This window comes from Eptatretus burgeri, chromosome 9 (genome assembly GCF_056783735.1).
Source record: "Eptatretus burgeri isolate ZD-2024b chromosome 9, Ebu_testis_v1, whole genome shotgun sequence".
NCBI classification, from domain to species: Eukaryota; Metazoa; Chordata; class Myxini; order Myxiniformes; family Myxinidae; genus Eptatretus; species Eptatretus burgeri.
The window spans coordinates 93,442,765-93,469,863 of NC_140969.1; the positions used below are offsets into that span (position 1 = coordinate 93,442,765).

The 27,099-nt window shown below is 36.5% G+C and overlaps 1 protein-coding gene and 1 long non-coding RNA gene across 14 annotated transcripts in view; one reads left to right on the top strand and one right to left on the bottom strand.

Annotated features, from left to right (window-relative positions):
- Positions 1-27,099, bottom strand: part of LOC147020629 (papilin-like) — a 210,456-nt gene that overhangs the window by 178,433 nt on the left and 4,924 nt on the right. For 11 of the 13 annotated variants that reach the window (XR_015061900.1, XM_085896136.1, XM_085896142.1 and 8 more), the window contains exons 1-2: positions 8,526-8,681; positions 6,951-7,010 (exon numbers count right to left, since the gene is read on the bottom strand). Coding sequence is in view for 12 of the 13 variants with exons in the window: in XM_085896136.1 (XP_085752262.1) it covers positions 6,951-7,004 (54 nt within the window). In the remaining variant the exon portion in view is untranslated. Of the gene's footprint in view, positions 1-6,950; positions 7,011-8,525; positions 8,683-27,099 lie in introns of those variants that run through there. The other 2 variants (XM_085896146.1, XM_085896135.1) reach the window with 2 other exon arrangements.
- Positions 10,793-12,900, top strand: LOC147020631 (uncharacterized). The gene is made up of 2 exons (XR_015061899.1): positions 10,793-10,917; positions 11,015-12,900. It is a non-coding gene; the product is annotated as an uncharacterized LOC147020631 (long non-coding RNA).

Sequence of the window (27,099 nt, forward strand, 5' to 3'; positions counted from 1 at the left end):
ACTGGCCCCCACACTTTTCAACGCTTGTATGGACTGGATTCTGGGGAGGATGTCGGAGAGATCAAGCTGTGGTGCATCATTTGGGAATATCAAGATCTCTGACCTTGATTTCACAGATGATGTAGTCATCTTTGCAGAGACTGGATATCATTTTTGGGGCCCTCAAGGTGCTGATTGTGGAGTTGGAACTACTGGGATTATGGGTTTCCTGTGTCAAAGCTATGATCCAGCCTTTCAATGACGTCTTGGATGCTGCTATCTTGTCCGTACCTGTTTGTGGTGAGGATATTGAGGTCATGCAGCGATTCAGTTACCTTGGCAGTGATATTCATGTCCCTGCTGGCTGTGAGCCAGAGGTCAATAAACGTCAGGGTCGGGCCTGAGGATTCATTGGATCGGGGGTGTGGCGCTGTCGGTACCTGTGCAGGAGGACGAAATTCCGAGTCTTCAGGTCCTTGGTGCTTCCTGTCTTGCTCTATGGATGTGAGACTTGGATTATGACCAGGGATCTGAGATGGAGAGTTAATTCCTTTTGTACCACGTCTCTTCTGAGAATCCTTGGCTATCGCTGGTCATACTTTGTGTCCAATGAGCAGTTGCTGAAAAAGACTGAAATGAGATTTGTTACCTGCATCGTCCGTGAATGCCAGCTGGGGCTGTATGGACATGTGGCTCGTTTTCCTGACACTGATCCTGCTCACCAGATTCTCTCAGTGAGGGAGCCTCATGAATGGAGGAGGCAAATTGGCTGAACACGTGTCTCATGGTTGCTGCAAGTTGGTTGGCATCTCAAGGAGATGAGGATGGGCCAGGCATCTGCTTGGGGGATGGCCAGACGGAGGCCCCTGGAGTACCAGCGGAAATGGATGCAGCGACACGCTTCTCCAGCGCATTCTCCCATACCCGACTTGACCTTAGTCCAAAGTCAATGGGAACTGAAACCTCGATCAACAATACTGACTTTTCCTTTTTGTGTTTGAGCACTATGTCCTGACACAATGCTTTGTTTGCAATGTCCATACTTGAAGGGATTATCTTGTCATGCGTGAGCATTATTTGTTCATTTTCTAGGATCGGATTTGGTTTGCGTTCCATGATTGTTCTGGGACTGGGATGTTAAAATGTTTACCGATGTGCCAGTGGATTACTCTATAGACATTGTCATATCTTTCTGTGTACAGCTATTCCGACATGAGTTTTTTTTTTTTTACATCCTGAAAGAAGGTGACTGGTACTGTCTGTTTCGCTCAATCCTGACATTTTCTTAAAGGCATTCGTGCAGTGTCATTGGTCTTTGGCATTGATGATGACTCATTCTCTATCCCAACTAATTTGACCTCTCCTTAGCCATTCCAAACAGCCTTCCTTGTCGATCCCCGCTCTGTCAAGTTATTTTTTAAATCTTCCTGCTTTTTTTGTCATTCTCCCATTTGTCAGAGTATATCTGCTGTTATTTATTTTTGGAGTTTCCTTTTTTTTTCTTTGCAATCATTGGGGCTGTATCTGTTTCTGTTTTACGTTTTTGTCCAGTTCAGGGATTGGCGCAAAGGTGGATAGCAGAGTGGGTGGTCATCAGATTCAGGAAAGTATTGATACTTGCATAGATTGGGCAAAAGATTCACAAATGCAGTTTAACGTGAGCAAGTGTAAGGTGTTGGGGATGGGAAAGAACAATGAAAATAGAGATTACAGGATGCAAGGGGTAATTTTGGAGCATGTCACACAAGAGAAGGATCTGGGGGTGGTAATAGATACGGTAGGTAAGCAGGCAGCACAATGCCAGGCAGCTATAGGTAAAGCAATTAGGGTTTTAGGTTGTATTTGGAGGGGGATCAATTATAAATCAAAAGAGGTGGTGTTAACATTGTACAGGAATTTAGTGAGGGCCACATCTTGAATAATGTGTGCAGTTTTGGTCACCACAACTCAAGAAGGACATAGATGTCATGGAGAGGGTTCAGCGCAGGCCTCACTAGACTTGGCTATGAGGAGCGGCTGAAGGAGACAGGGCTTTATACATGAGAAAGGAGGCAGTTATGAGGAGATATGATAGAGATGTTTAAGATAATGGAAGGTATAGACATAATTAGTACAGATGAAAGGAGCAGAAGCCATAGCCTGAGAATAAAGAAGAGGAGAGTTAAGACTGTAGTAAAGGCCCTGTCACACCTTGACGATTTAGCCAGCGTATGCCTGACGTATGCAAAATTTGGCTAAAACACTGGCACACGTCGAATACGTTATGGGTAAGTTTGTATAAGTTAAGAGCACGCTGGCATACGTCGTAGTACGCTGGCTTTTTTTCGTAGTACACTGGCATACGTCATAGTACGCCGAGGTGTGAGACAAATTTTCCATGCTTGAAATTTTTTGACGTATGCCAGCGTATGACTCACACGTTCCGCATAATGCTGGCCATAAGTTGTAGGCACGTTACGCGATCGTTGACACACGTCGGCGCACGTTACTTGTAAGTTACTCATAAGTTGAAACACGTCGAGGTAATGTTTAGCGTAACCGAAACTTATTTCTAACCTGAGTAACGTGTTGTAGGCACGTTACGCGATCGTTGACACACGTTACTTGTACGTTACTCATAAGTCGAAACACGTCGACGTAATGGTTAGCATCAGTGTTCCAGACTCCCTGTTATTTTTCTTTTTTCTTCGGTATGACGGTGATGTTGACACTTCGATTTCTAGTGCGGTTATAATATAATATAATTAATAGGCTGCCCCTCAACGATTTAAATCATAACCGCCATAGAAATCGAAGTGTCAACATCACCGTCATACCGAAGAAAAAAAAACCAGGGAGTCTGGATCACTGACGCTAACCATTACCTTGACGTGTTTCGACTTATGAGTAACGTACAAGTAACGTGTGTCGACGTGTGTCAACGATCGCATAACGTGCCTACAACTTATGGCCAGCGTATGCGGAACATGTGTCATGCTGAAAATTTCTCGACGTACTCGGCGTATGACGATGTATGCCAACGTACTACGACGTATGCCAGCGTGCTCTTAACGTATACAAAACTTACCCATAACGTATTCGATGTGTGCCAGCTTGGTTCGGCAAATTTTTCATACATCGGCATATGCTGGCTAAAACGTCAAGGTGCGACAGCGGCTTCACACTTCGATGTCTAATGTGGTTATTATTTGAATCGTCGCGTCACAGCCTATTAATAGCCTACGCCACATGATCGTCGGTGATACGCTGCTGCGCGCTTTGCATAGGTTAGACTATCGTTGGGCATAGATTGTGAACGCCGACAACACGCTCAGCATTCATTGGTATAAGTTATCTATATGTGATTGAAACATTCTGTGTACGTTACTAATACGTTATGCATATGTCCAACACGTTATTATATGCCCAAAACTTTAAAAAAACATCAATAGTTCAGTGTACACCAGCGTTTTACAAACATTTTGATACCTTGCCATACGCTGGCTAAAACGTCAAGGTGTGACACAGGGCCCTAAGGCAGGGGACTTTCACTCAGAGAGTAGTTAATGCATGGAATGGTCTACCTGGAAAGGTCCTGGCAGCAGAAACAGTAAATAAGTTTAAATTGGAACGAGATAGGTACCTGGAAGTTATTGAGATCTCGGGGTATAGGGATGTTGGCAGGACTTTTAGGCAGTTTGAGCATTGATGGGTGATTGTGTGCACGTGTACAGAGTGCTGTTGGTCGGGGTCTCATCAAGGGGTGTTGTGTGGTTGGTGTTGTGTGGTTGATGTTGTGTGTTTTTTACCCATTCCTATGCTCCATTCCCTGGGGAGAAAAAATATATCTATATGTTCAAAAAAAACACTTCATTAAAAATAAAAAAATAACATTTTGCATTTTATTATTTTGATGTTGTGTTGATAAATTAGAGTGGTGTTGATGTGGCGCAGGCACTATGGGCTGAATGGCCTCCACCTGTGTCTTATTTCCTTGTGTGTTTCTGTGTAGTATCCATCATTTGCACCTGTTTTTGGAAGTTTGTTGTGAAATGAATTAAGGATCCCTTTTCTGGTTTATTGTTTTCTTGCTCGTGTACAAATCTCATCCGATAGTCTGTTGAGCATTTCACATGCTCCGCTAGTCCTACACACGATGTTCTGTGCACTTGGTTAAGCTCCATCAGACCACCTCATTGTGATCAATCCTTGTTGCTCTTATTTTTGTTTGCAAAGGTGCTATTTGATTTTTGGCAGATTGGACCACCCTGTTTTTACACACACACACACACACACACACACACACACACACACACACACACACACACACACACACACACACACACACACACACACACACACACACACACACACACACACACACACACACACACACACACACAACATTAACTGATTCATGGACCTGCAACACCTATGCAGATGATTGAATGAGAAAATATGGAACATTCAATATAGACCCAACATAGCTAGCAGGTGGTTTTATGATCCTGTATGTTAACATGTTAGGCTACATAGACACAGACACCCAGTTTTGTCACATGCGATCCCATTGATTTTGAGGGTCTTGCATTCCTTGGTATCAAGAAGAACAAGGTGTGAGGCATGGATGCCAGCCCAAATGGGAGAACAGTACTCCATCAAGCTGCGAATGAAGGTCTTGTAGGTTGTTCAAAGTTCAGATTGGCCAATAAAAGACCTTACACAACAAAGGATGTCCAGTCAGCAGCTGGCTTTTTATATACATAGTCGAGGCTCGTGGAAGAGCTAGTACACTGAACGGATCAAGTTGTAACAGACTAAAACTGGACACAAAATGAGTGCAGAGAGAGGGGGTGAGGGGTGGGTAGGGAAACACCAACAGCAGAGATGAAGGCCAAGATAGAGGGAGACTTGGACTAACATCGAGGGAAACGGTTGTGGGAGGAATGGTGGGCAGGTGAGGGTGCCTGGGGTGGACAAGATGGATACAGATCAAGGAAACTCCAGAGGGAAAACTGGAAATTTGGAAGGAGGTGGGATTAGGGTTGAGTTAACGAGGGTAGAAAAGATCATGGTTTTGGAATGGGGATGACCTGAGATGGTGGTGGACAGCTGTCTTGAAGACCTGGAGGAAAGTATTAAATTGAAGAGCATGTGGAAGTTGATTCCACCAGCAGGGGAAAAAAGTAGGAACATATGAGTGGAGGTGAGCAGTAATTCTGGGGAGGGGTGCAAATCATGGAAAGAGCAGAGGGTGCAAGACCAGAAAGGAGGTGGTAGAAGACAGAGACACCACCGATCTGTCTGTGATGGCAAAGTGATAGGCCCATGGACTCGGCTTCATTGCGGGATATTCCAATAATCTTGAAGGCCTTTGTTTCCGCGGCATCAAGCTGAGCAAGATGTGAGGCAGGGGAGCCAGCCTCGAGGGGAGAGTAGTCCCCAATATAGCTGCGGATGAAAGCCTTGTTGGTGTACGGCGGAGGATACCCAGTTAGCAACTGGCTTTGGAGGCCAACTTTGAAATGTGGTTTGTACAAGAAAGATCATGGCTGATAGTGAGACCCAGGAGTTTGAATGACTGAACTTCCTCAAGAGGATTGTTCAAGAAAGTAGATAGGAGGGTTTGCCAGATGGTTATTTTGTGGAGAGATAATAAGAGTGTAACATTTGTCAGGATTGAAAGACATAGTCCAAGTGTTTGACCATCTTGTGATGTTTTTCAAGGTCTGAAGAGAGGGAAGAACTGGCTGCTTGAAGATGATATGAAAGAGGGTGCAGTCATCAGCAAAGATATCAGCAGAAAGATCATTGATGAAGATGAGGAACAAGACTGGTCCCAAGAAACTGCCTTGAGGACACTCCAGCATTTACAGGGAAAGGAGATGAGTGGATCCCAATTAAACAGATCTTTTCTATAGTCTATACCCATAACCTTCTTTCTTTCACACACCACACACATTGCTTCATTTTAAAACAGATTGGATGATTGTTGACCTGCAGCCAACATCCATAATATTATTGGGGAGGGTTAACCCTAAACGAGCAATCTATGTGCCTAATGGAGGCAGTTGGACTCGTAAATTGTTTTTTGGTTTGCACTGCAGAGGGGTTTTTTGGTTGGCAATGCAGGAGTGTTTTTGAAGAGGAAATGGTCATTGCTTATGTTTCATGGAACAGCAATCTTGGTGATCTGGATGATGAAGGCACGACCTGCTCGCAGGGTGTCTTCCTGTCATTGTTTGCAGCTGCAAGGCAGACCAGTTTTCCTTCACACCCTTTTCCACAAATACAATCCGAATCAAGTGCTTCTGATAAAGCCCCCTTGAACCACTCACTGGTAAAACGTGTTGAAAGATTCAAGATCCAAAACGTCAAGCACGTCTTCAGCTAACATTGGGGGAAAAAACGCGCCGTTTTGGACAACCAGACGTAATGAAACATGCCCCGGTAAGCCGTCGGGCAAACACGTTTTTCAACTTGACATAATCTTTTTGGGGACAGCATTGCTGTAATAACACATGTCAAAAGCGCAGCCGCTATTGGATTGGGGTTACTGACTATGCGAGGCATTCTGCGTCAGTCAAGTTGAAACAGCTCAAGCGTCAAAGCCTGGAGCAAGAGCAGAAAGGGTGCCATTATCTTAATAGCCATCTCACGTCCAGGGGATGTAATGATATTTCGTTTTACTGCATGATGAATAGACCGCAGTGACTGTCCATCTGCACTGCTTGCTATCAAATGTATCGATCACCTGTAGGCCACTGTACATTGCACCGGTTTCCCAGTGCGTGTGTGTGTGTGTGTGTGTGTGTGTGTGTGTGTGTGTGTGTGTGTGTGTGTGTGTGTGTGTGTGTGTGTGTGTGTGTGTGTGTGTGTGTGTGTGTGTGTGTGTGTGTGTGTGTGTGTTGTGCAGAAGTACGCAGGCACACCAAGACAACTATTGTGGTCGAGATACCAGCTGGTCTGCCTTACCAGCATCAATCACTCACCGAGAATTGAGATGTCACTCGTAAAACGGCGAGTGCAGACAGCCAGATCCACATTCTGACCTGTGGAGATGCATACATTTAACGAGTGTCCATATTTCACCGGGATTCAATTATGGATTAGTTCTGCTGGTGGCATCATCGGGACTGGAAGGATAGCTCAGAGGTAGCATACTCATTCGAGAAATCTAGTTTGGGTTTGATTCCTAACCCGACTGTATCAGTATCACTTCTCAATGAAACGTGTGATTGTAGATTATTGAGATCAATTGACTGACGATGAACCGTCCACCTGTTGCTTTGCAGGCGGGGCATTTCATCATGTATGTCGCTCCCCTTTGGAAGGGCATCAAGATGCCAGTCGCATCTGCAAGTATTCAATGCTGTTAAATTTGGACTTTAAAGGTGCCACAATGCCTTTCGAAAAGAGTCCGTTTCTAGCACCCTACCACATTATTCTACCCTGACTACTGCTGAGGAATCTGATGGCAAAGCATCATGTATTCCTTGTGATGAGACTGTTGTTCTGGTATTGGTACTCTGGAAATAGCATTTGATTGGAATGGACAGAGAGAGCCAAATACTTCTGTCGGTATGATGTCATGCATTTTTAGAATACCAACGTATCCTGGCCAAATTCTCTGCCCGACTCATCGCTAAGAGCAAGGAGAAACCACAAAGTGTATTCTATGCCCAGTGATTGCTTTGGTAGCAACACCACTGGAAAAAGAGCTCAAGTTCATGCACGGAATGGTTGCTCCATCACCAAGAAGCAGCTATGTTGTGATTACAGTCCACCACCACCATCACTACTACTACTACTACTACAACGACTACTACAACTTTAACGGCCACAATTATTCCCACCTTATGAGGGGTTGGCAGGGGAAAGGTTTTTCACCGTCCATGACGTTCAACTGGAGGTGGCAAGAATTTGGATTTTGTTGAGGGTGCCATCGATTACTCGCCTACTCATCACAAAAGACACGATGGGATCTTTAATGTCCACCAATTAATGTTAGAAGGGAAACGAGCCGAGACAGCTGAATTAAGGTAATGTGAGCTATCGATGCACCCCACACTGTTGGACAATGCTGCAAACGCAGTGCCCCTGTAGATTAGAGCAGGAATTAAAAAATTCATCTGGGGCAGGGGGCACACAACGGCCTGCTCTTTTCAAAAGGCACTGTGGGTTCATTATAACAATGTCTCCAATGAATATGTCCACTGCATATTCAAGGCAGACGGTGCAACGTCCCTTCGGAAGGACAGAGCCGCATCCAGATGGAATTCCCGAACATGATCTCAAAATATTTTGGATCGCACATCGCCAGAGGAGGCAAGAGAGCAATCTGTTTATTAGTATTATGTAACTATTAACTGTACAAATTCACAAAGTTAATTGCAAACGGCTGTGTTCATCAAATTCACAAATGCACACACATTAAACAAGTTAGTGGGGGAAGGAAACTCATGAGGGCATTTACAGCCACCATCAAGCGCAAGCAATATAAATCATACTTGTCGAGCGCAAGCAATAAAAACTTACGGTTTGGTGAACAGTCTCGTGTAACTCACCTTGTTCTTAGGAAACGATTGAAACAACTGTGGATGATATTAACCGTGAATGAATGAATGAAATGCAGACATTAAAGTCGCCTTCCTTCCTCCCCTCATCGACTCTGCACATAACAGGACAGCCTGCCTTCAGTGGCTACAACTTTGGAAGGGAGTTAATCTTCCCTACCCCCTCCCTTAACAATCCCAAGAGTGGGAGGGTTGCTGGAAGCGATGAATATGCATTATTTCACAGTGATAGTCTATAGTCGGAAAACAGGCAAAAGTCCGAAAAAACATACACAGCAAAATTGGACACATAAATGTATTCCTTAAGCTTCAGATGGAGGAACTATTTTGAGGTTTACAATTCAAATAAAGTTCAATACAAGGTGAGTTGTGAAATGAACTTCATGTACAGCAATCCTTTAAATGATAATATGCTTTAGGAATATCCATGAAGATGCAAAAAATAAATAGAATTGTGAGAGTTTTGTGTGTGTCTACAATCAGTGTGTATATATACATGCGAGGCGGGGGGTTTGAATCACACTCCTGACTACCAAATTGTTGTGGGCCAGGGGTCGGTGGAGAGAACGACCGCAAGGTGGGGGAGGTTACGCTGTCTCCCACCAGACTCCCCGGAATTGTAGACCGTCGCTCCGAATAATTCCGTGAGCCGGCGGGTCGCTGAACTGACCGTGGACGCCAATATCTCAACCGCGTAGCGTAGGGTCTGTTTGTCAAAAACCAATTTACCTAATTAACTACGCGATTTAGACTACCGGGGAAACCACGCCCTCGGAACATCTTGCTCAAACCGGGTCACTCTACCGACTGCGGTGGAGTTCCAACTACCGACTACCAACTCCGGTTCTGGTGCAGCCGAGCGGAAACTGCCAAAGCCGTGCCGGCTGGAATGAACGGATTATCGGGGATAAAACCCCGAGTAGGGTAAGAATACTGATTCTGGCTCACTTTTCCCCATGTAAATGAATGGGGGATTTTCAGCGATTTATATTTTTTTTCCCTAAAAATAAATCCCCTTTTTATCCCAAGGTATATTTATTTGTCTCCCCTTTTAACTTGGAGGTTGAACCTCATTGAATTGAACACCTGGGGGTTGAACAGCTCACTCATTGAACCTATAAAGATTTGTTCATTCTCAAATTCCTTCAATAGTTTAATTTTCTTTGCACAATAATCCCCATCTAAAATATTGACAAACAAAACATTTGAATCTTTATATTTTTTAAGATACCCCTTTTGTGCCATTACGAAATGATAAACTTCTCTTAATGCTCTTGTTTGACCACCTCCTGAGCCACAGGTTATTTTTTGTTAAGCCCCGCCCACTTTTCTTTAAGCCCCGCCCACTTTTGTTAAGCCCCGCCCACTTTCCACAAGGTATTCAATAAGCCCCGCCCACTTTTCTTTAAACCCCGCCCACTTTTGCTAAGCCCCGCCCACTTTTGCTAAGCTCCGCCCACTTTTCATAAGGTATTTTTTCTAAGCCACGCCCACTTTTCCTAAGCTCCGCCCACTTTTGCTAAGCTCCGCCCACTTTTCATAAGATATTTTTTCTAAGCCACGCCCACTTTTCCTAAGCCCCGCCCACTTTTGCTAAGCTCCGCCCACTTTTCATAAGGTATTTTTTCTAAGCCACGCCCACTTTTCCTAAGCTCCGCCCACTTTTGCTAAGCTCCGCCCACTTTTCATAAGATATTTTTTCTAAGCCACGCCCACTTTTCCTAAGCCCCGCCCACTTTTGCTAAGCTCCGCCCACTTTTCACAAGGTATTTTTTCTAAGCCACGCCCACTTTTCCTAAGCTCCGCCTACTTTTGCTAAGCCCCGCCCACTCTTACATCATTTCCAGTTCATCTCTGACTCACAAAGAAATCACTAGAAAATTACAGGATGTTATGGTTTTGAAAAATTTCCCAATGAAGGCTTGCCTAGGCTTGCCCAGGGAATTTCCAAAGGAAACCACACCCACCAGTCTTTCTCTATAAAAGCTTCAAACCCAGGCTCCATTTTAAACATTTGTTCTTGCTGGCAATGGTGTTCTGTGTGCTTGTCTCAAACTCTCTGTCTTCTATGGAACTAAACCTTCAAGTTGATGAACTGGATTCAAACCTCTTATCTATTGAGGTAAGATTTTTTATTTTCCTATTTTCAAACTTTGATTGAAGCATACTCATTTAATAATTAAATAACTTAATTAATACATTATTATTTTCTCTCACAGGAAATTGTATCTGAAAATACTGCTTTTGCTACAACTTGGGGGAAATTGTTGGCTTGGTTGAAGACCTTGAGTGGGATGACTTTAGTGTTCCTTGGAACTCTCTGTCTTCTATGGAACTAAACCTTCAAGTTGATGAACTGGATTCAAACCTCTTATCTATTGAGGTAAGATTTTTTATTTTCCTATTTTCAAACTTTGATTGAAGCATACTCATTTAATAATTAAATAACTTAATTAATACATTATTATTTTCTCTCACAGGAAATTGTGTCTGAAATACGAAATGAAAATACTGCTTTTGCTACAACTTGGGGCGAAATTGTTGGCTTGGTTGAAGACCTTATGAGCGACCAAGACCCACAGAACGAGTTCGTCCTTGATGACCCAACCAAAGAGTTATACCTTGGAGACCAGCAAAATCCTGAAAAAGAGTTTTACAGCAATAGTACTCATTGTGAGTTATCAAGACAATACCCACTGAACAAGTTATACCTTGATGAGCCAGAATACAAGTTTTACCTTGGAGACTCACAAATTTTGAAAAAATCAGTAAATGAGTTCTGCCTTGATGGTTTAAATAACTACCTTGGAGACTCAGGAAAAGGGTTTTGCCAAGATGGTTCTAAATATGGGGCCTACCTTGGAGACTCACAAATTTTGAAAAAATCAGTAAATGAGTTCTGCCTTGATGGTTTAAATAACTACCTTGGAGACTCAGGAAAAGGGTTCTGCCAAGATGGTTCTAAATATGGGGCCTACCTTGGAGACTCACAAATTTTGAAAAAATCAGTAAATGAGTTCTGCCTTGATGGTTTAAATAACTACCTTGGAGACTCAGGAAAAGGGTTCTGCCAAGATGGTTCTAAATATGGGGCCTACCTTGGAGACTCACAAATTTTGAAAAAATCAGTAAATGAGTTATCCTTAAGAGACTTTGTAAGTTGGTTTTACTTTGAATACTTGAAATGTGGGTTCTGGATTGATAACTCACAATGTGATACATATCTTGGAAACTCAACGGGAATGTGGTTATACCTTGAAGACTTGGAAAGTTGGGTTTATGTTGGACACTTGAAACTTTTTTGGGGGCTTTTATTTATTTATTTATTTATTTATTATTATTATTATTTTATTTATTTATATTTTGGAGACTTTTGGAGTTGCTATCACTCTTTGGGATCTAAACCTATCGATGTAGTTCTTTGTCGGATGATGCTTGATGGGAGCAAGATCAAGAAAGTTCTGGGAAGAAAGTGCAGGCTTACTCCCCCTTTCTACGTCATCAAACCTGAAAGCCTTAAAAGACAGAATTGGAAGAAGAAAAAAAAAAACGTAAAAATATATATATATATAGGTGGAAATCTCATTTTGAAAAAGACATTGTGTTGGGCGAGGATTGAGTTGGGGTTGAGATTTTGAATGTGAGGGTTGGGGTTGAGATTTTGAATGTGAGGGTTGGGACACACACACATACACACCAACAAACAAAGTTAAGCCTTGACTATTCAGTTGAGGATTCTGTGTTTGGGGTTCACAGATCTAAGAACGTCCCCCTTGACACACATTATATACTGTTATACACCTCGGACTTGGCCCTCGAGTGTCCACAACGGTGTATAGTAGGAGGGAGTGAAGCGCCAACCTATTGCTCCCATTGCACACACACACACAAACAAAAGTTAAGCCTTGACTATTCAGTTGAGGATTCTGTGTTTGGGGTTCACAGATCTAAGAACGTCCCCCTTGACACACATTATATACTGTAATACACCTCGGACTTGTCCCTCTAGTGTCCACAAAGGTGTATTATCTGCTTAGTTTTGTCTTTTGTAATTCCTGTGAATAAAATGAACCTAAAATCTCTTCCCCTTCCAAATCATATATTTTATAAGTCCAAGGAACTGTATCTATTACATCAACAATTTTAAAAAGTTCTTTCGTCCATCGTTCAGTAAAACCCTTTTCAAAATGAGATTTCCACCTATATATTCTTACGATATCACCAACTTTGAACTTAGGTTTTCTGACATTAATCTCTTTTTCATATTTTAATTTTGTAAATGTTTCTGATGGCTTCATATTCGTTGACGTGTGAATCGTGTCATTATACTTATCCACAATATCCTGAATAAAAGATAACCATTGTTGTGAACCGAGTTGTGTGAATTTTTTATATAGTCTCTCTTTTAAGGTACGATTAAAACGTTCAACAACAACTGCCTTCCCTTCATTAAAGGTACTGTATAATGTAATACTGTTATTTTTTAGAAAATTCATAAATGTCTTGTTATAAAACTCTCTACCCTCATCAGTCCACAATTTCTTAGGTTTTCTCTTACTTTTATTAAATATCTGTTGAAAAGCTAACATAAGAGTATTACCTGTTTTGTTTTTTAAAGGGACAACCCACGCATATCTACTCCTCAAATCAATAACGGTTAAAGCATACTTGTACCCCTTATCATTATTGAGTTCAATCAAATCAGCAGACCAGATATAATCAACTTCCTTGGAATAAACTTTCCTTCTCTGAAACTTTGTGAATATTGGTTTATGTAATTCATCAGCTAATTGCTCTTCAGTCTTAATGGCATCATTAGAGCCTATAAGTTTTTGAATTTCCAAGTCCAAGTTTCAATTTAGCACTAATCATCTTCTTCACGATGAACCTATCAACTTTTTCTCTCAAGGTTGGATTTTGTATCAGAGACAAATTATACAACATTTCTCTATCGGCTTCATGCTTTTCTTCCAACGTTGTGGTATTCCCATAATCAATATCGTGTCTCATGCACACTTCATCAACTCTATTGATTGGTTTACTCCAGGATTTAGGATTGTCTGCCTCATCTAATCTTTTATCTAAGTTTGTGCCTGGACCACAGAAAGAATAACCTGGAAGATGTAATTCCCCTGGTATTCCAGTAGTTGTAAATTTACTTCCTGATAAAAACTTTTGTATATCTCCTCCGAGTTTGTGTTTGGAGATAAATTGATTTTTTTTTGAACCACACACCGAACATATACCTTTTTGTATAACCCTGTTATTTTTACTTTTAATATATGAAATATTTTTAGTATTAGTTTTCTTTTTACATTTGAGACAATAACTCATTTATTTATGAGAAAAATTTCTGCAGAGTGCAAAAACCTTTTTAGTTTCCAACATGCACATTTGAATCTTAATTTTTAAAACATAAAGAATCCTTAGAAATGCCTTCACTCTCTCCTCCATTTATTTAAGAAAAAACTTGAATTAAAATCTATATCTTGTCGATGCTAATAGTCTTGTCGAAAGTATTGCAAATAGACTTTTTAATTCTTTGTATTCCTCCCTGGTGAGATAAGTTAATTTCTTTAATACCTCTATTCTTTTTTGAATCTCACTGGTTTCCATATTTTGATATGTATTCATTCTCTCTCTTTCCTCCCTCTCTCTCTTCTCTCTTTCCTCCTTCTCTCTCTCCTCCTCCTCCTTTTCCTCCTCTTCCCTCTCTTCTTCAACTCCTTCCTCATCCCTTACTATACTTGAATCGTTTACACCCCATAGAATATTATACATATATTCATCAGGATTTCTTGTTATTCCTGTATCCAAAATAATTTTTTTACAACAGGATACCAATAAAATTTCTTTTGAATTTCTAAAAGAGCCTTACCTTTTCTTAACCTTATAATTTTTTCATTATTTAACATTCTAATTAAATCTAAAGTTGTTGGTTTATCAACATCAGCATAATGCCAATCTTTTATTGAAAATACCTCATTCTTATGTTGTAGAACATATTTATTAAAATACCGAATACCCTTTTCTTGAAGGTATGCTTGAACACAGAAATGATAATTTTCTTGAAGCCTTCTTGCTGTCATTTATGTATTAGAAATATATGTTAGAATAATATTATGGCACGAAACACCTCCCCATCTTCCCATAGTTAAATCATTTTGTATTTCCTTACTTATTATATATAATCCTGTTTTTTCTGTTTTCATGAGATAAACAAGGGCAAAACCATTATTATATTTACCCTTATTAAATTCTTTTATTTGTTGTTTACTAATCGTGGCTCCACAAAACTCATTCTCGATACCAAGTGGATAATATTCTTCCTTACGAGACTGATTTAATTGTTCCAGGTCTTCGAGGTTAATTTTAAATGACCAATTATACCCTAAATCATTCATATCATACCCCCATTGTTCTATTCTCATACAAACGATACGCCCTTCTTTATAAAAATTTATTTTAATTCGAACTGTGAATTCTGTATGACCTGGAGATAATATCAACACTTCTGTATCTTTAGAATACACAGCCGTTTTATTTAAGTATATATATTGTGATAAATCGCTTAATCTCACCAAGTCATTTGCGTCAGTCGGGCTTGGATAATTTTTTAATTTATAAGCATTTTTCATGTTAATATTTTTGTTTATATTATATTTATGTCGTTCAGCCTGTGCCTTTGTGTAATAATTTGATAAATCAATATCCAGTTCTTGAGATACACCAAAGATAGAACCATCTTTACCAACATAAGTCATTTATATTAGATTAAAAATAATATCATAAAATTTTTTATTTTTGTTGAGTTGAAATAACACATATAGACATAATTGACCACAACACTTGGAATTTAATTCTTGGACTTGAAATGTTTGATAAACACCATTCTGTAAGAATTTTATGACTTCAACAGGTGGTGGAAGACCAAAACTATCAAAATAATATTTGTCTTGACTATTAAAAATACAAACCCAATGAGAACCGTTCCCATCATTATCTTCTAAGTTCATAATAATATTCTTTGTATGTTTCGACACATTTGTTAATTCATCTCTCATACAAATAACCACATTATGAATTTTTAATTTCTTACAATATTTGGCAAGTTGTAAATTTGATGTTGTATTCTTTCCAAATTCTTTCAACCACTCATCAATGCTCATTTATTTATTAGAAAGATATAATCCATTACCTCTTTTCGTTAATTTTACACCTGCTTGTGCTATAGAAGAAAGCATATCTCCAACTAACAATCTCGCTTTATCAGGCAGACCTTCAAGTTTTTCAGCAAAATCTACAATTACACCACTTCCACTAATTTGTTTCTCCAACTCTTTGTTATGTCTTTCCAATTCTTTTTGAGCCTGGAGTTGAGCCTTCCTTTCGTTGGCAGTTTTGACCGCTGTTGAAATACCACCCGTCAATGCTCCAACCGCACTTAAACCAGCAAATAAAGGAATTAGAAATGGGAGAAATCCTCCACTCGTCTCTCTTATTGAATATTTTTTCAACATTGGTTTTGTCATTTTAATTTTAAGTGAGCCAGTGTCATTCAAGATTTTAACCTGTTCTCTTGTGAGCAAAACATCAATTCTTACTGCTCCTTTTCTCTGAATTGTATTAACGTTAATCGTACAAGGCTTTTGATTTTGAACACAAGATGATAGTTTATGAAGATTGATTTGATTAACATATACCCCAGTTGGTACTTTGCCACTCATTTATTTAACAAAAAAATTATGTGAGACTAATCATCACACCATTATCTGTATTAATCTGCAATTCTGTTTCTTCCAAAAGCAAACAATATGTATCAACTTCTTCACTCTCTCCTCTTTCAATGTATAGGGAAGTATCCACTCGATTAGACTTTATAGTTTCTTTTTGAGCGCTCAGGTCAAACGTATAGATTGTATACAAACTTTTAAATGCTGTCATATCCAAAATAGGTTCTTTATTTCCATTACTTTCACACACCTTTTGGTAAGACTTGTATGCTTCAGCAAAATCATTTTTTCCCAATTAATTTCCAATCTATCTCGTGGATAAAATGTTCCATCTAGAGAAACGCGAAGTTGTTTCACCTTAGCATTATCACTCAATGCATTATTCTTATCAGTCGCAGTATCACCATCTGGCTTTTTAAAAATCATCCACAGATATCGTGGCTTTCCTTCCAGAACACCCAAATTCCACGTGTAAGTAGTTTGATTGAGTTTAACGTGTTGACATCTTCTTTTGAGGTATGATACACTGAGTGGTTTTTTTGAGTTAAGTCTTCGATTCAACATCTCTTCTGTTTTAAGATTAGGAGTATATTCACTGATATACCAACTCATCTCCTCAATTACAAATTTATTCTGATCACCAAAAGCATTACCAACACCAAAAAGCAATCTATTTTCATTATCATTCCTTTGTAGTTGAAATCTAATTTTAAGACCATACAGAACTTTATCATAATCACAAAATCCAAATATACCTTTAAGAGGAACTGCCACAGTAAAACTATTTTCTGCTTTTGTATCATCATTATACATTCCTTTCCTTTGAATATATCCAGGGTCTGTGTTTGTTCCCGTTGACATATCAGGAATAAAACCTTCGACAGACCCCTTTCCCATTCTATCACTGAATGTATAGAGTGTAAATTTCATCATTTCAGATACAGCAGAGACATAATCAACCGCTTCAACTTCTTGTGTTCCAATATACAATCGCACACTATCAAACATTTTCCAGAAGAAATCATTTACAAGTGTAGCGTTTGTGTTATTCCCAGCCTTAGTGAATTTAAATTTACACAACAAGAAACTTTCGGAGAGATTCAAATAGGTTTGTTGATTATTTATTTCAAAACTTTTTGTACCATTTGTATTCCAGTCTGTTCCAGTTATTGCATTTACCTTGAAGTAATCTTCTTTTTTAGTGGAGTTTGAGATAATAATAGTATCATCCAAATCATAGATACTATCAATTGCTTCCATACTTGTATTTATTTAGGAAAAAAGATGTTAAAACTTTTGAAACCCTGATCCAAGTATTTGAATTATTTTCTGTCGTTCTTGGGGGACAACTGAGTTTTACCTTTCTTAATTTCTTTTATTGCTTGTAATTTATGAGATTCTTTCTGAGCATCTTTTATACTCTTTACAGCACCTGCTACATTTCCCACAGCAGAAGCAGTTGAACCAATTAGGTCTTTATGTTTAAGAATAGTTGAACCAATACCCATGAGAGTATCAATTATCCCATCTCCTCTAAATTGATGTCCAACACCCCTTTGTCTCTTAGGTTTATAGTATCCTCTACCAAGATACATACCTTCACCCTTGTAGTACGGGGAAAGGAACATCCCATCCCCTGTAATTATTTTATATTTTCCCAACTCGTGCTTCCTCACAATAACCATCGTATTTATTTATTGAAAAACTTCACGTAGGTGAATTCTGATGGATATAACTTCTCCATTAAAAGAAATCACACGATTATCTTGGTCGGTTATCCTAAAATTTACTCTGTGTATGGTTTTTCCTGACACAGGTAGATAAACCAAATTTTTAGGCTCCATATTGAATTTATAACCAATTGGGGTTGAGTATGCGCTGAATGAAAATATTGTATTTGTTTTTAATCCATCATTATAAGCACCATCAATCAAATCACAGTGAATTAACACCGAATTTATTCCTGAGGATATTTGAATGACATTATCACTGTAAAACGTCCCATTAGTTTCAATCTTTTTTGAGGAGAAACCTAATAACTCTCTAAATGAATTATCAATTGTGAAATCAACCTTGTAGTTATTTTTAACTTTAATCGTTGATTTTGAAGTATGTTTTTGAATGTTTATAACAATATTTTTTGGTTCATCACCCTGTTCTTTCATAAGACGAGCAATTTCGGAAGATATTTGAGAAATCTCGTATGCTCCGGGTGAGACTGTTATCGTTTTGTATCCACTTCCCGGATTATAACTAAACTTGTCATTTTTCTCGGTTATATTAAATAAGGTATTATAAGTCTCCATGGACAATAAAGATGCCTCATATTCTTTTGTTGTGTCAAGTTGTAGTGGGTATGGGAATGAAGATGTGTGGTCGCTTGTTGTGAAATTAAAACTCAGGATTGTGCTTCTCATCTTATTTAATATGAGTTAAAATGTCTTTATATTGAGATTTATTAATTATTTTCATGTTCATCAACTGGTCTAAAATGGCTGATGCTTCATTAAAACAATTGTTATTTCCAGCCTTCTTACTGCCGAACAACAATAACAGTCTATTAACTAATTGCGATGGGTCATTTGGAAGAAAACTAATACCTGAACCAAGGATACTTAAAGCCTGAATAATGTGTTTCTCCTTCTCATTCTTCCTACTTTTACCAGAAAGAATAACCTTATAATTTAGAGTGTTTAGCAAATCAATATATACTCTATCATCATTATTTTCCATATCCAATGGTTTATCAATATACTTTGATTCATCCCTCACAGTTGAACCTTGTCTTCCATCTTTTGTGAGAAGAAACATTAATCTCGGAGTTAGTTTAACAGGGGGTTGAGCAGAACTTAAGAACCTTAATTCATCATTAAATATCAATACCTTTTCTTGAACAAGATGAAATATTGCTGGTTGTTCTGTTGGAATGAGTCCTGCTTTGGTTTTTGAATCCGCTGAATATTCATTGTTTTGAACAGCATTCACAATATAATCAGGGGTTGATTAATCTCTTCCAGTTGTTGAAATAAACCTTCATCATCATATTCTAATTCTCCTAAATGCTCTAATTCTTCCTCTGTCATTTGACTGAAATCTTTTAACATTTGAAGCTTTCTAGGAGTATATTCTACTGTGGGAACTGTGGAAACATCTTTCATTTTTTCTTGGGAAGTTTTTAAAAGTGGTTTAAAAAATTTCTCTTGTTTTTTTCAAATGCTTCTTCGCCCGTTAGTTTCTGTCTGCGTTTCTTCTTTATGTCTTCCTGTTGTTTTACAACTTTTGAAACCAACTCTTGATGTTCCTTAAATCTTCTTGCTCTTTCTTTTGTATCCATTTATTTATTGTAAAATATCATTTAATGAATTGTAAAGATCAACAGGGAAATTTTCCTTTTCTTCATCATTCAAGTAGATGTGTTCAAATAAATCCTTTTCTTTAAATATTTCATCAAATTCTTTATTAACATTAATGCGAGTTGTAATTTCTTCTTCACTAATCCTTGCATCTCTGCTTTTCATACGTTTGTGTTGAGTTTCTTCATCAACATCAAAACCGAATGATAAAATCTTCACTCCGCTCAGATATTTAATAATTTGTCTCGTTCCTTCTGGATTAGTTTCTAATATCCCAACACCACCAGATTTTAGTTTCTTTAACTCACTCTTACAATGTGAATATTTTGTTGTACCAAGAGAAACCTCCTCAAATATTTGTCCTTCATTCCTCAATCGCATATGTTCCTCCACTGAAATATAGTGATAATCTTCACCTTTTACTTCTCCAGGTCTTATTGCTCTAGTTGTTGTTGATACAATGCGTATCACGGGGTGTTTTTTAAGTAAATTTACAATATTCTCATTTGTACTACACAAGAACCTTGATTTATGAAAGTTTTTTCCAGAAGCAGATTTACCCACAAGATTTATAATAATAGTTGTCATTTATATATGTAATTGTTTATAAAACAAAAAATATATCCCTTAATATCTCATCTTGTTTCACAACAATATATTTATATTTTTCAGTCGTGTGCTTCATATAATCCTCAAATTTCTTTTTACTACATAATGTAGAACAATTATCTCTCCAAAAATTATTGATATCTATTGAATTTAACTTGAATAAAATAAAAGTATTAGCATTGTTTCTGATGGAACGACGAGGAAGTTGAAAGTACGATTGACTAAGATAAATACAATTACAAGAAGAATGTCTCCCTCTTGTGTAGTAGCTATCCATTACCGTTTGGTTTCTCTCATTAACACAATCATCAAAGATAACGAGGTTCTTTTTGATTTATCCAAATCTTGGGGAGACGGTATATCATCCGTATTATCACTAAGAATACAAGTTATAAGATTTGATTTCTTTTTACATCTCTGTGTATCACAAAATAGTTGAATTATATCTTCAATGTTATAATCATTTAGGTTTTTTGACGTTTAAATAAACCTATTATATCTTCTTTTTGAAGACCAGCATTAAAACCTTGTGAGAGTAGTTGATACTCTGGTTGAAAACTCGACTTTGTGAAAATTATTAAATTATCATAATCTAAAAAGTTGGGAGTGAGGAGCATTTTTAAAAGTAAGCAGGTTTTTCCACATCCACTTGAACCAACTATGAGACATCTTAATGAATTTGGGAGATTTTTATGGTTGTTAAATTTTATCTTATTTTCCCAAATAGGTAAAAAATCATTCATTTATATATTTGAAAAACAGGTTATTTAATTTATTATTAGCTTTTTTAGAAACTCTATATTTTATCCTAAGTTCAGGTTTAATTTCAAGATAATCCATTATTTTATTTATACAATATCTTGTGTTGATATTTCCCTGAAAATTACATCCATGAATAATATACAACAACAATCCTTTGAACATTTCTCTTATACGTTCAGTTTCTTCCCTTGTAAGGAAAGGTGTGTTATCATCCTCATACTTTACATTCATTTCTCTAATCAATCTTGTAAAGTAATTCATTTTTGGTGTAAATCTAAAAGAATTATTTTCCTTTTTATATTTTTTATTATCATTAATTAGAAGATAATCACAGAATATACATTGTTTATAGGCTTTTGACTCTGTGTTTAATCCCCGTCTTTCACACGCAGGACAATTCTCAAATTTGTCATATGGAGAATCAGGAAAGTCTAGCATATTTATAAAGTAAAACTTTACTTAAACTGAAATTCATCTATACTTTCAGTTGTATATTACCATCGATATCGATATACTTTTTTCATTATCAGATTCAACGACAACATTTTTTATATTAAAGGTAATTTTAAAATTATCGTTAACTACTATTGAACGAAATGTCATTTCACCTGATATATTAACATCCTTTATTTCATCAAGATTTACATCTTTAGGGTTGTTGAAAAAAATACAAATTTCTCCTTGCATATTACAGATGGTCTTATCTTTTCTTTCTAAAGCTTCATCCATAAGGTTTTTGTTCTTTGATACTTTTTCTTGTTTCATTGCTTTTTCTAGTTTTGAATATATTACTAGAAGGAGAGGAGAAACTTTTGTTAGAGATACTTTAATTGATGTTCTACCAGGTATACTAAAAGCCCTTCCACTGAAGGAAATTGAAGAACTCATATTATTTACCATAATAGTTTTTATCCAATAGTTGTTATATTTATCTTTGTTCAATTTTACATCCTTGACATATTTCTCAGTATCCTTAACAGATGAAGAGATTGATTGAAACTTGTCTTTTGTGTCTTGAAACATTGTATTTATTAAGTGAAAAAGTTGGAGGATAAAATGTTTTTAAGCACAGATTCACCTATAAATTAAACGAAATTTTCATCAAGAAAATTTTAGTTCAAGCAAAGTTTTATTCTATAAATATGGTGAATACAACGTACTGCGATGTTTGTAATCACGAATATAAACATTATAGAAAACACCTCCGAACCAACAAACACACATTTAATCTATTTCATCAAATATCTCCTCTTGAGTTGGAAAGAAAACATTGTGATATCTGTTCAAAGGATGTTTTGAAGAGTAGTTATAATCAACATCTTCAATCACAAAAACACAAGAAAAATGAGTTTAAAGTAAAGGGAGACTATTATATTAAAAACACTGATGAGGCATTTAAAGGGCATATAAAAATAAGGATTTTTCAATTTGGAGAACCCGGTCCATCATCAATAGCTGAATCAATTGAAATAGTGAAACCCGATGTTGAAAAATTTATTAAAAAGACATTAAAAGAAATAAAAACTTTAAAGTTTTATATGGGAGTGAAAATGAATATGAAAAGACAAGATGAAGAACAAACTCCTTATATGAGAACAGATCTTCATTTTATAACATCATTTCAAGATTTTTTGAATAGTGGGGTTTATGAAGAACTATCAAGACAAGAGGAGGATGTTGATAATACAGTGGTAGGAAGTGGATTCAATATTAAAAAAATCATCTTTTTAGATATACACATTCTAAAATCAAACCCTCTTAAAGCTTCTTCTTATATTGAATTACCAAAAGAAATAAAACTAAAGAAGGCAGTTGTTAATATTAAGAACAATGATAATAAATGTTTTCTCTGGTCTGTTCTTGCTCACTTACATCCACCAAAATGTAATTCAGAAAGAGTAAAACAATATATGAAATATGAGAATACCTTGGACATTAAAGATTTTAAATTCCCAATGCCATTAACAGATATTCCTAAATTTGAGAAAAAGAATAATCTTTCTATTAATGTATATGGATTAACGGATACAAACAAAGTTCAAATATTAAAAATTTCAAACAACTATAAAAATGAAGAAACACACATTGACCTTTTATATTTTAGTGTTGGAAAGAATTCACATTACACATACATCAATAATTTATCAAGATTAATCTCTTCTCAGGTATTCAGAACAGCAAACAAAATATATCCTTGTAAGCGATGTCTTAATTCATTTCATACAAAAGAACGATTAGAACAACATTCAAAATATTGTAGTAATCATAAATCAGCTGTAATTACAATGCCTAAACCTGGTGAAAAGATTTATTTTGAAGATTATAATAAATCTATCATGCACCCATTTGTGATATACGCTGATTTTGAATGTATCCTTAAAAAGATAAATACTGCTTCTCCTAATCCAAAAGAACCATATACAAATAAATATCAAAAACATATTCCTTGTGGTTTCTGTTATTATATCAAATCATCTGTTGGAGAAAAGTATAACAAACTTGAACATTATCGTGGAAAAAATGCTTCACAAGAGTTTGTAAAACGATTAGAAAAGGATTGTATAAGACTCACTAAATTAATGAAAGAAACAAATGAACCGATGAAATTAACCAAAGAAGAAAAATTAGAATTTAGAATGAACAATATCTGTCATATTTGTGAGGGGGAAATTAAGGAGTCTAAAGTTAGAGACCATTGTCATCTTACTGGTAAATATAGAGGTCCCGCTCATTCCTGTTGTAATCTTAATTATAAATTACCTTCTTTTATTCCAGTCTTTCTTCACAACAGCGCCAACTATGATACACATCTATTTATAAATGAACTTTCAAAAACACCAGGGAATATTTCTGCTATAACAAACACAAGTCAAAAGTATATTTCATTTTCAAAAATGATATTCACAAAACCTATAACTCGTATTAGGTTTTTAGATTCTTACAAGTTTATGGGAACACCACTAGCCTACCTCGCATCAAATCTAAGCTCCACGGACTCTTTTCCAAATCTTAATTCATTCTTTCCAAAAGAGGAAATTCTCACTAAAGAGGAAATTCAGATTAAAGAGAGAATTCAAAGTAAAGAGGAAATTCTAACTAAAGATGAAATTCTAATTATAAAGAAAATTCGAACTAAAGAGGAAATTCAGATTAAAGATGAAATTCTGATTAAAGAAGGAATTCTTACGAGAGAGGAAATTCAAACAAGGAATGAAATTCAAAGTAAAGAGAAAATTCTTACAAGTAAGGGAATTTATCCTTATGATTATATGGATTCATTTATGAGATTTAAAGAAACACAACTTCCTTCAAAAGAAAGTTTCTATAATAACCTTTATGAAGAAGAGATAAGTGATAAGGAATATAAACACGCACAAGAAATATGGAAAATATTTAAGATAAAGAACCTTGGAGAATATCATGATTTATATCTAAAAACAGATGTTTTATTGTTAGCTGATGTGTTTGAGGCTTTTAGAACACTCTGTCATAATAAAAATTGTTATGGATTAGACCCTGCCCACTATTTCACAGCTCCTGGTTTAGCTTGGAGTGCAATGTTGAAAATGACAAAACAAGATATAGATTTAATCAGTGATGTTGATATGCTTTTGATGATTGAGAAGTCCAAGAGAGGTGGAATATCACAAGTATGTTCAAAAAGATATGCTAAAGCAAATAATAAATATCTCCCAAATTATGATAGTGAAAAAGATAGTAATTATTTGATGTATTTTGATGCTAATAATTTGTATGGATGGGCAATGTCTCAATCTCTACCTTATGGTAAATTAGAGTGGGTGGAAGAAAAGGATTATGAAAAGGCTTTGATGAATATTGTTATTTCTTCTCAAGAGGAATTGAATGACGAAGAAGAAGGTTATTATTTTGAAGTTGATTTGAGGTACCCGAGTGATCTTCATAATAAGCATAAAGATCTTCCTTTTGCATGTGAGAAAGAAACTCCAAAGAAAGAATGGTTAAGTGATTATCATAAAAGTTTTAATATTAAAGGTAAATCAACAGAAAAGTTATTAACAACATTCTATGATAAAGAGGGATATGTTTTGCATCAGAGAAGCTTAAAACAGTTTTTGAGAGAAGGATTGAGAGTAGCTAAAATTCATAGAGTTTTAAAATTTAAACAAAGTCCTTGGGTGAAAAAGTATATTCAATTCAATACAGATATGAGAGCAAATACAAAAGTAAAATTTGAAGGGGACTTTTATAAATTAATGAATAATGCTGTATTTGGAAAGACTATGGAAAATGTTAGAAACAGACAAAACATTAGATTCGCAACATCTTGGAAAGAAGCTTCGAGATTGATAAATAAACCAAGTTTTGAGAGAGAAGAGGTTTTTTCAGAGAACTTTTCTGCAATTCATATGAAAAAGGAAAGTATTGTAATGGATAAACCAATTTATATTGGAACAGCAGTTCTTGATTTATCAAAGATATTGATGTATGATTATTTGTATAATGACTTAAAGAAAGAGTATGGTGAAAATGTTTCATTGTTGTATATGGATACTGATAGTTTTATCCTAGATATAAAAACTGATGATGTTTATGAAGATATGAAGAAAAATATTGGAGTATATGATACAAGTAATTTCAGCAAGAAGAGTGAGTTATTTTCCAAAAAGAATGAAAAGGTTATTGGTAAGTTTAAGGATGAGTTGGGTGGAAAAGTAATGAGTGAGTTTATTGGATTGAGAGCAAAGGCATATGCTTATAAGTATGGTGAACAGATTGATAAGAGGTTAAAGGGAATAAAGAAATATGTAATAAAGAAATCAATAACTTTTAGAAATTATTATAATTGTTTGATGAATAAGAAAGAAGAATATAGGAAAATGAATACAATAAGAAGTTATAAACATAACATATATAGTGAAGAAGTAAATAAAAAGGCATTAGGAGCCTTTGATGATAAGAGATTTATTTTAGATAATGGAATAGATTGTGTTCCATATGGATATTGTATGATAGAGTGTATAAAATAGATTATGTTTTAACGATGGGAAGATGGGTTAGGGTTTTTAAGGGCTACCGCCGCGTTTTTTCACAATATATAAATGGTTAAACCAAGTATTAATCAAACTAAAGAGTGGAGAAAATCTCAGTCTTGGTATATAAATGGAAAACATAATGAATGTGAAAAATATCAAATAAGTCTTATTGAAAAAATAACTAAAACAAAGGTAAATAAAACAAATAAGCGAATTAATTTAAAAACTAGTAAGTTAGAGGATGTAAAGAAAAAATGAATATCCTTGAATGGACTGAAAACTTTGATGGTTATCAATTGAACAATGAAAAAACAATTTACTATAATCTCAAAATGATATGTGGCTCAGGAGGTGGTCAGATGAGAGCATTAAGAGAAGTTTATCATTTCGTAATGGCACAAAAGGGGTATCTTAAAAAATATAAAGATTCAAATGTTTTGTTTGTCAATATTTTAGATGGGGATTATTGTGCAAAGAAAATTAAACTATTGAAGGAATTTGAGAATGAACAAATCTTTATAGGTTCAATGAGTGAGCTGTTCAACCCCCAGGTGTTCAATTCAATGAGGTTCAACCTCCAAGTTAAAAGGGGAGACAAATAAATATACCTTGGGATAAAAAGGGGATTTATTTTTAGGGAAAAAAAATATAAATCGCTGAAAATCCCCCATTCATTTACATGGGGAAAAGTGAGCCAGAATCAGTATTCTTACCCTACTACCCCGCTTATACTCAGACCCGGACCATGCAGGACCAATGTAAGAAGGGAGAGAAACAAACTGGGAACATTTCTAATAAATTTATTCACAGTAAAAAGACACAGGCAAGACTTAACGCGAATATGCAAGGAATATTTACAAGGATTCAAGTACTTACAGTTCTACTTAAAGACAGACCCACATGCAGACACACACACACACAAAAAGAAAAGAAACCCAGAGTTCTTTCTTGGACCCTCCAGCCGATGAGAGAGAGACGAGCTGGGGGTCAGAGTTCGGATGGGTACCGTAGGAGAAAGGGGGTACTCCGTGCTGCGGCACTTGCCAATGGTCGTCAGCCTGGTCCCAGTCGCACGTGGGGGATTCATGGTTCG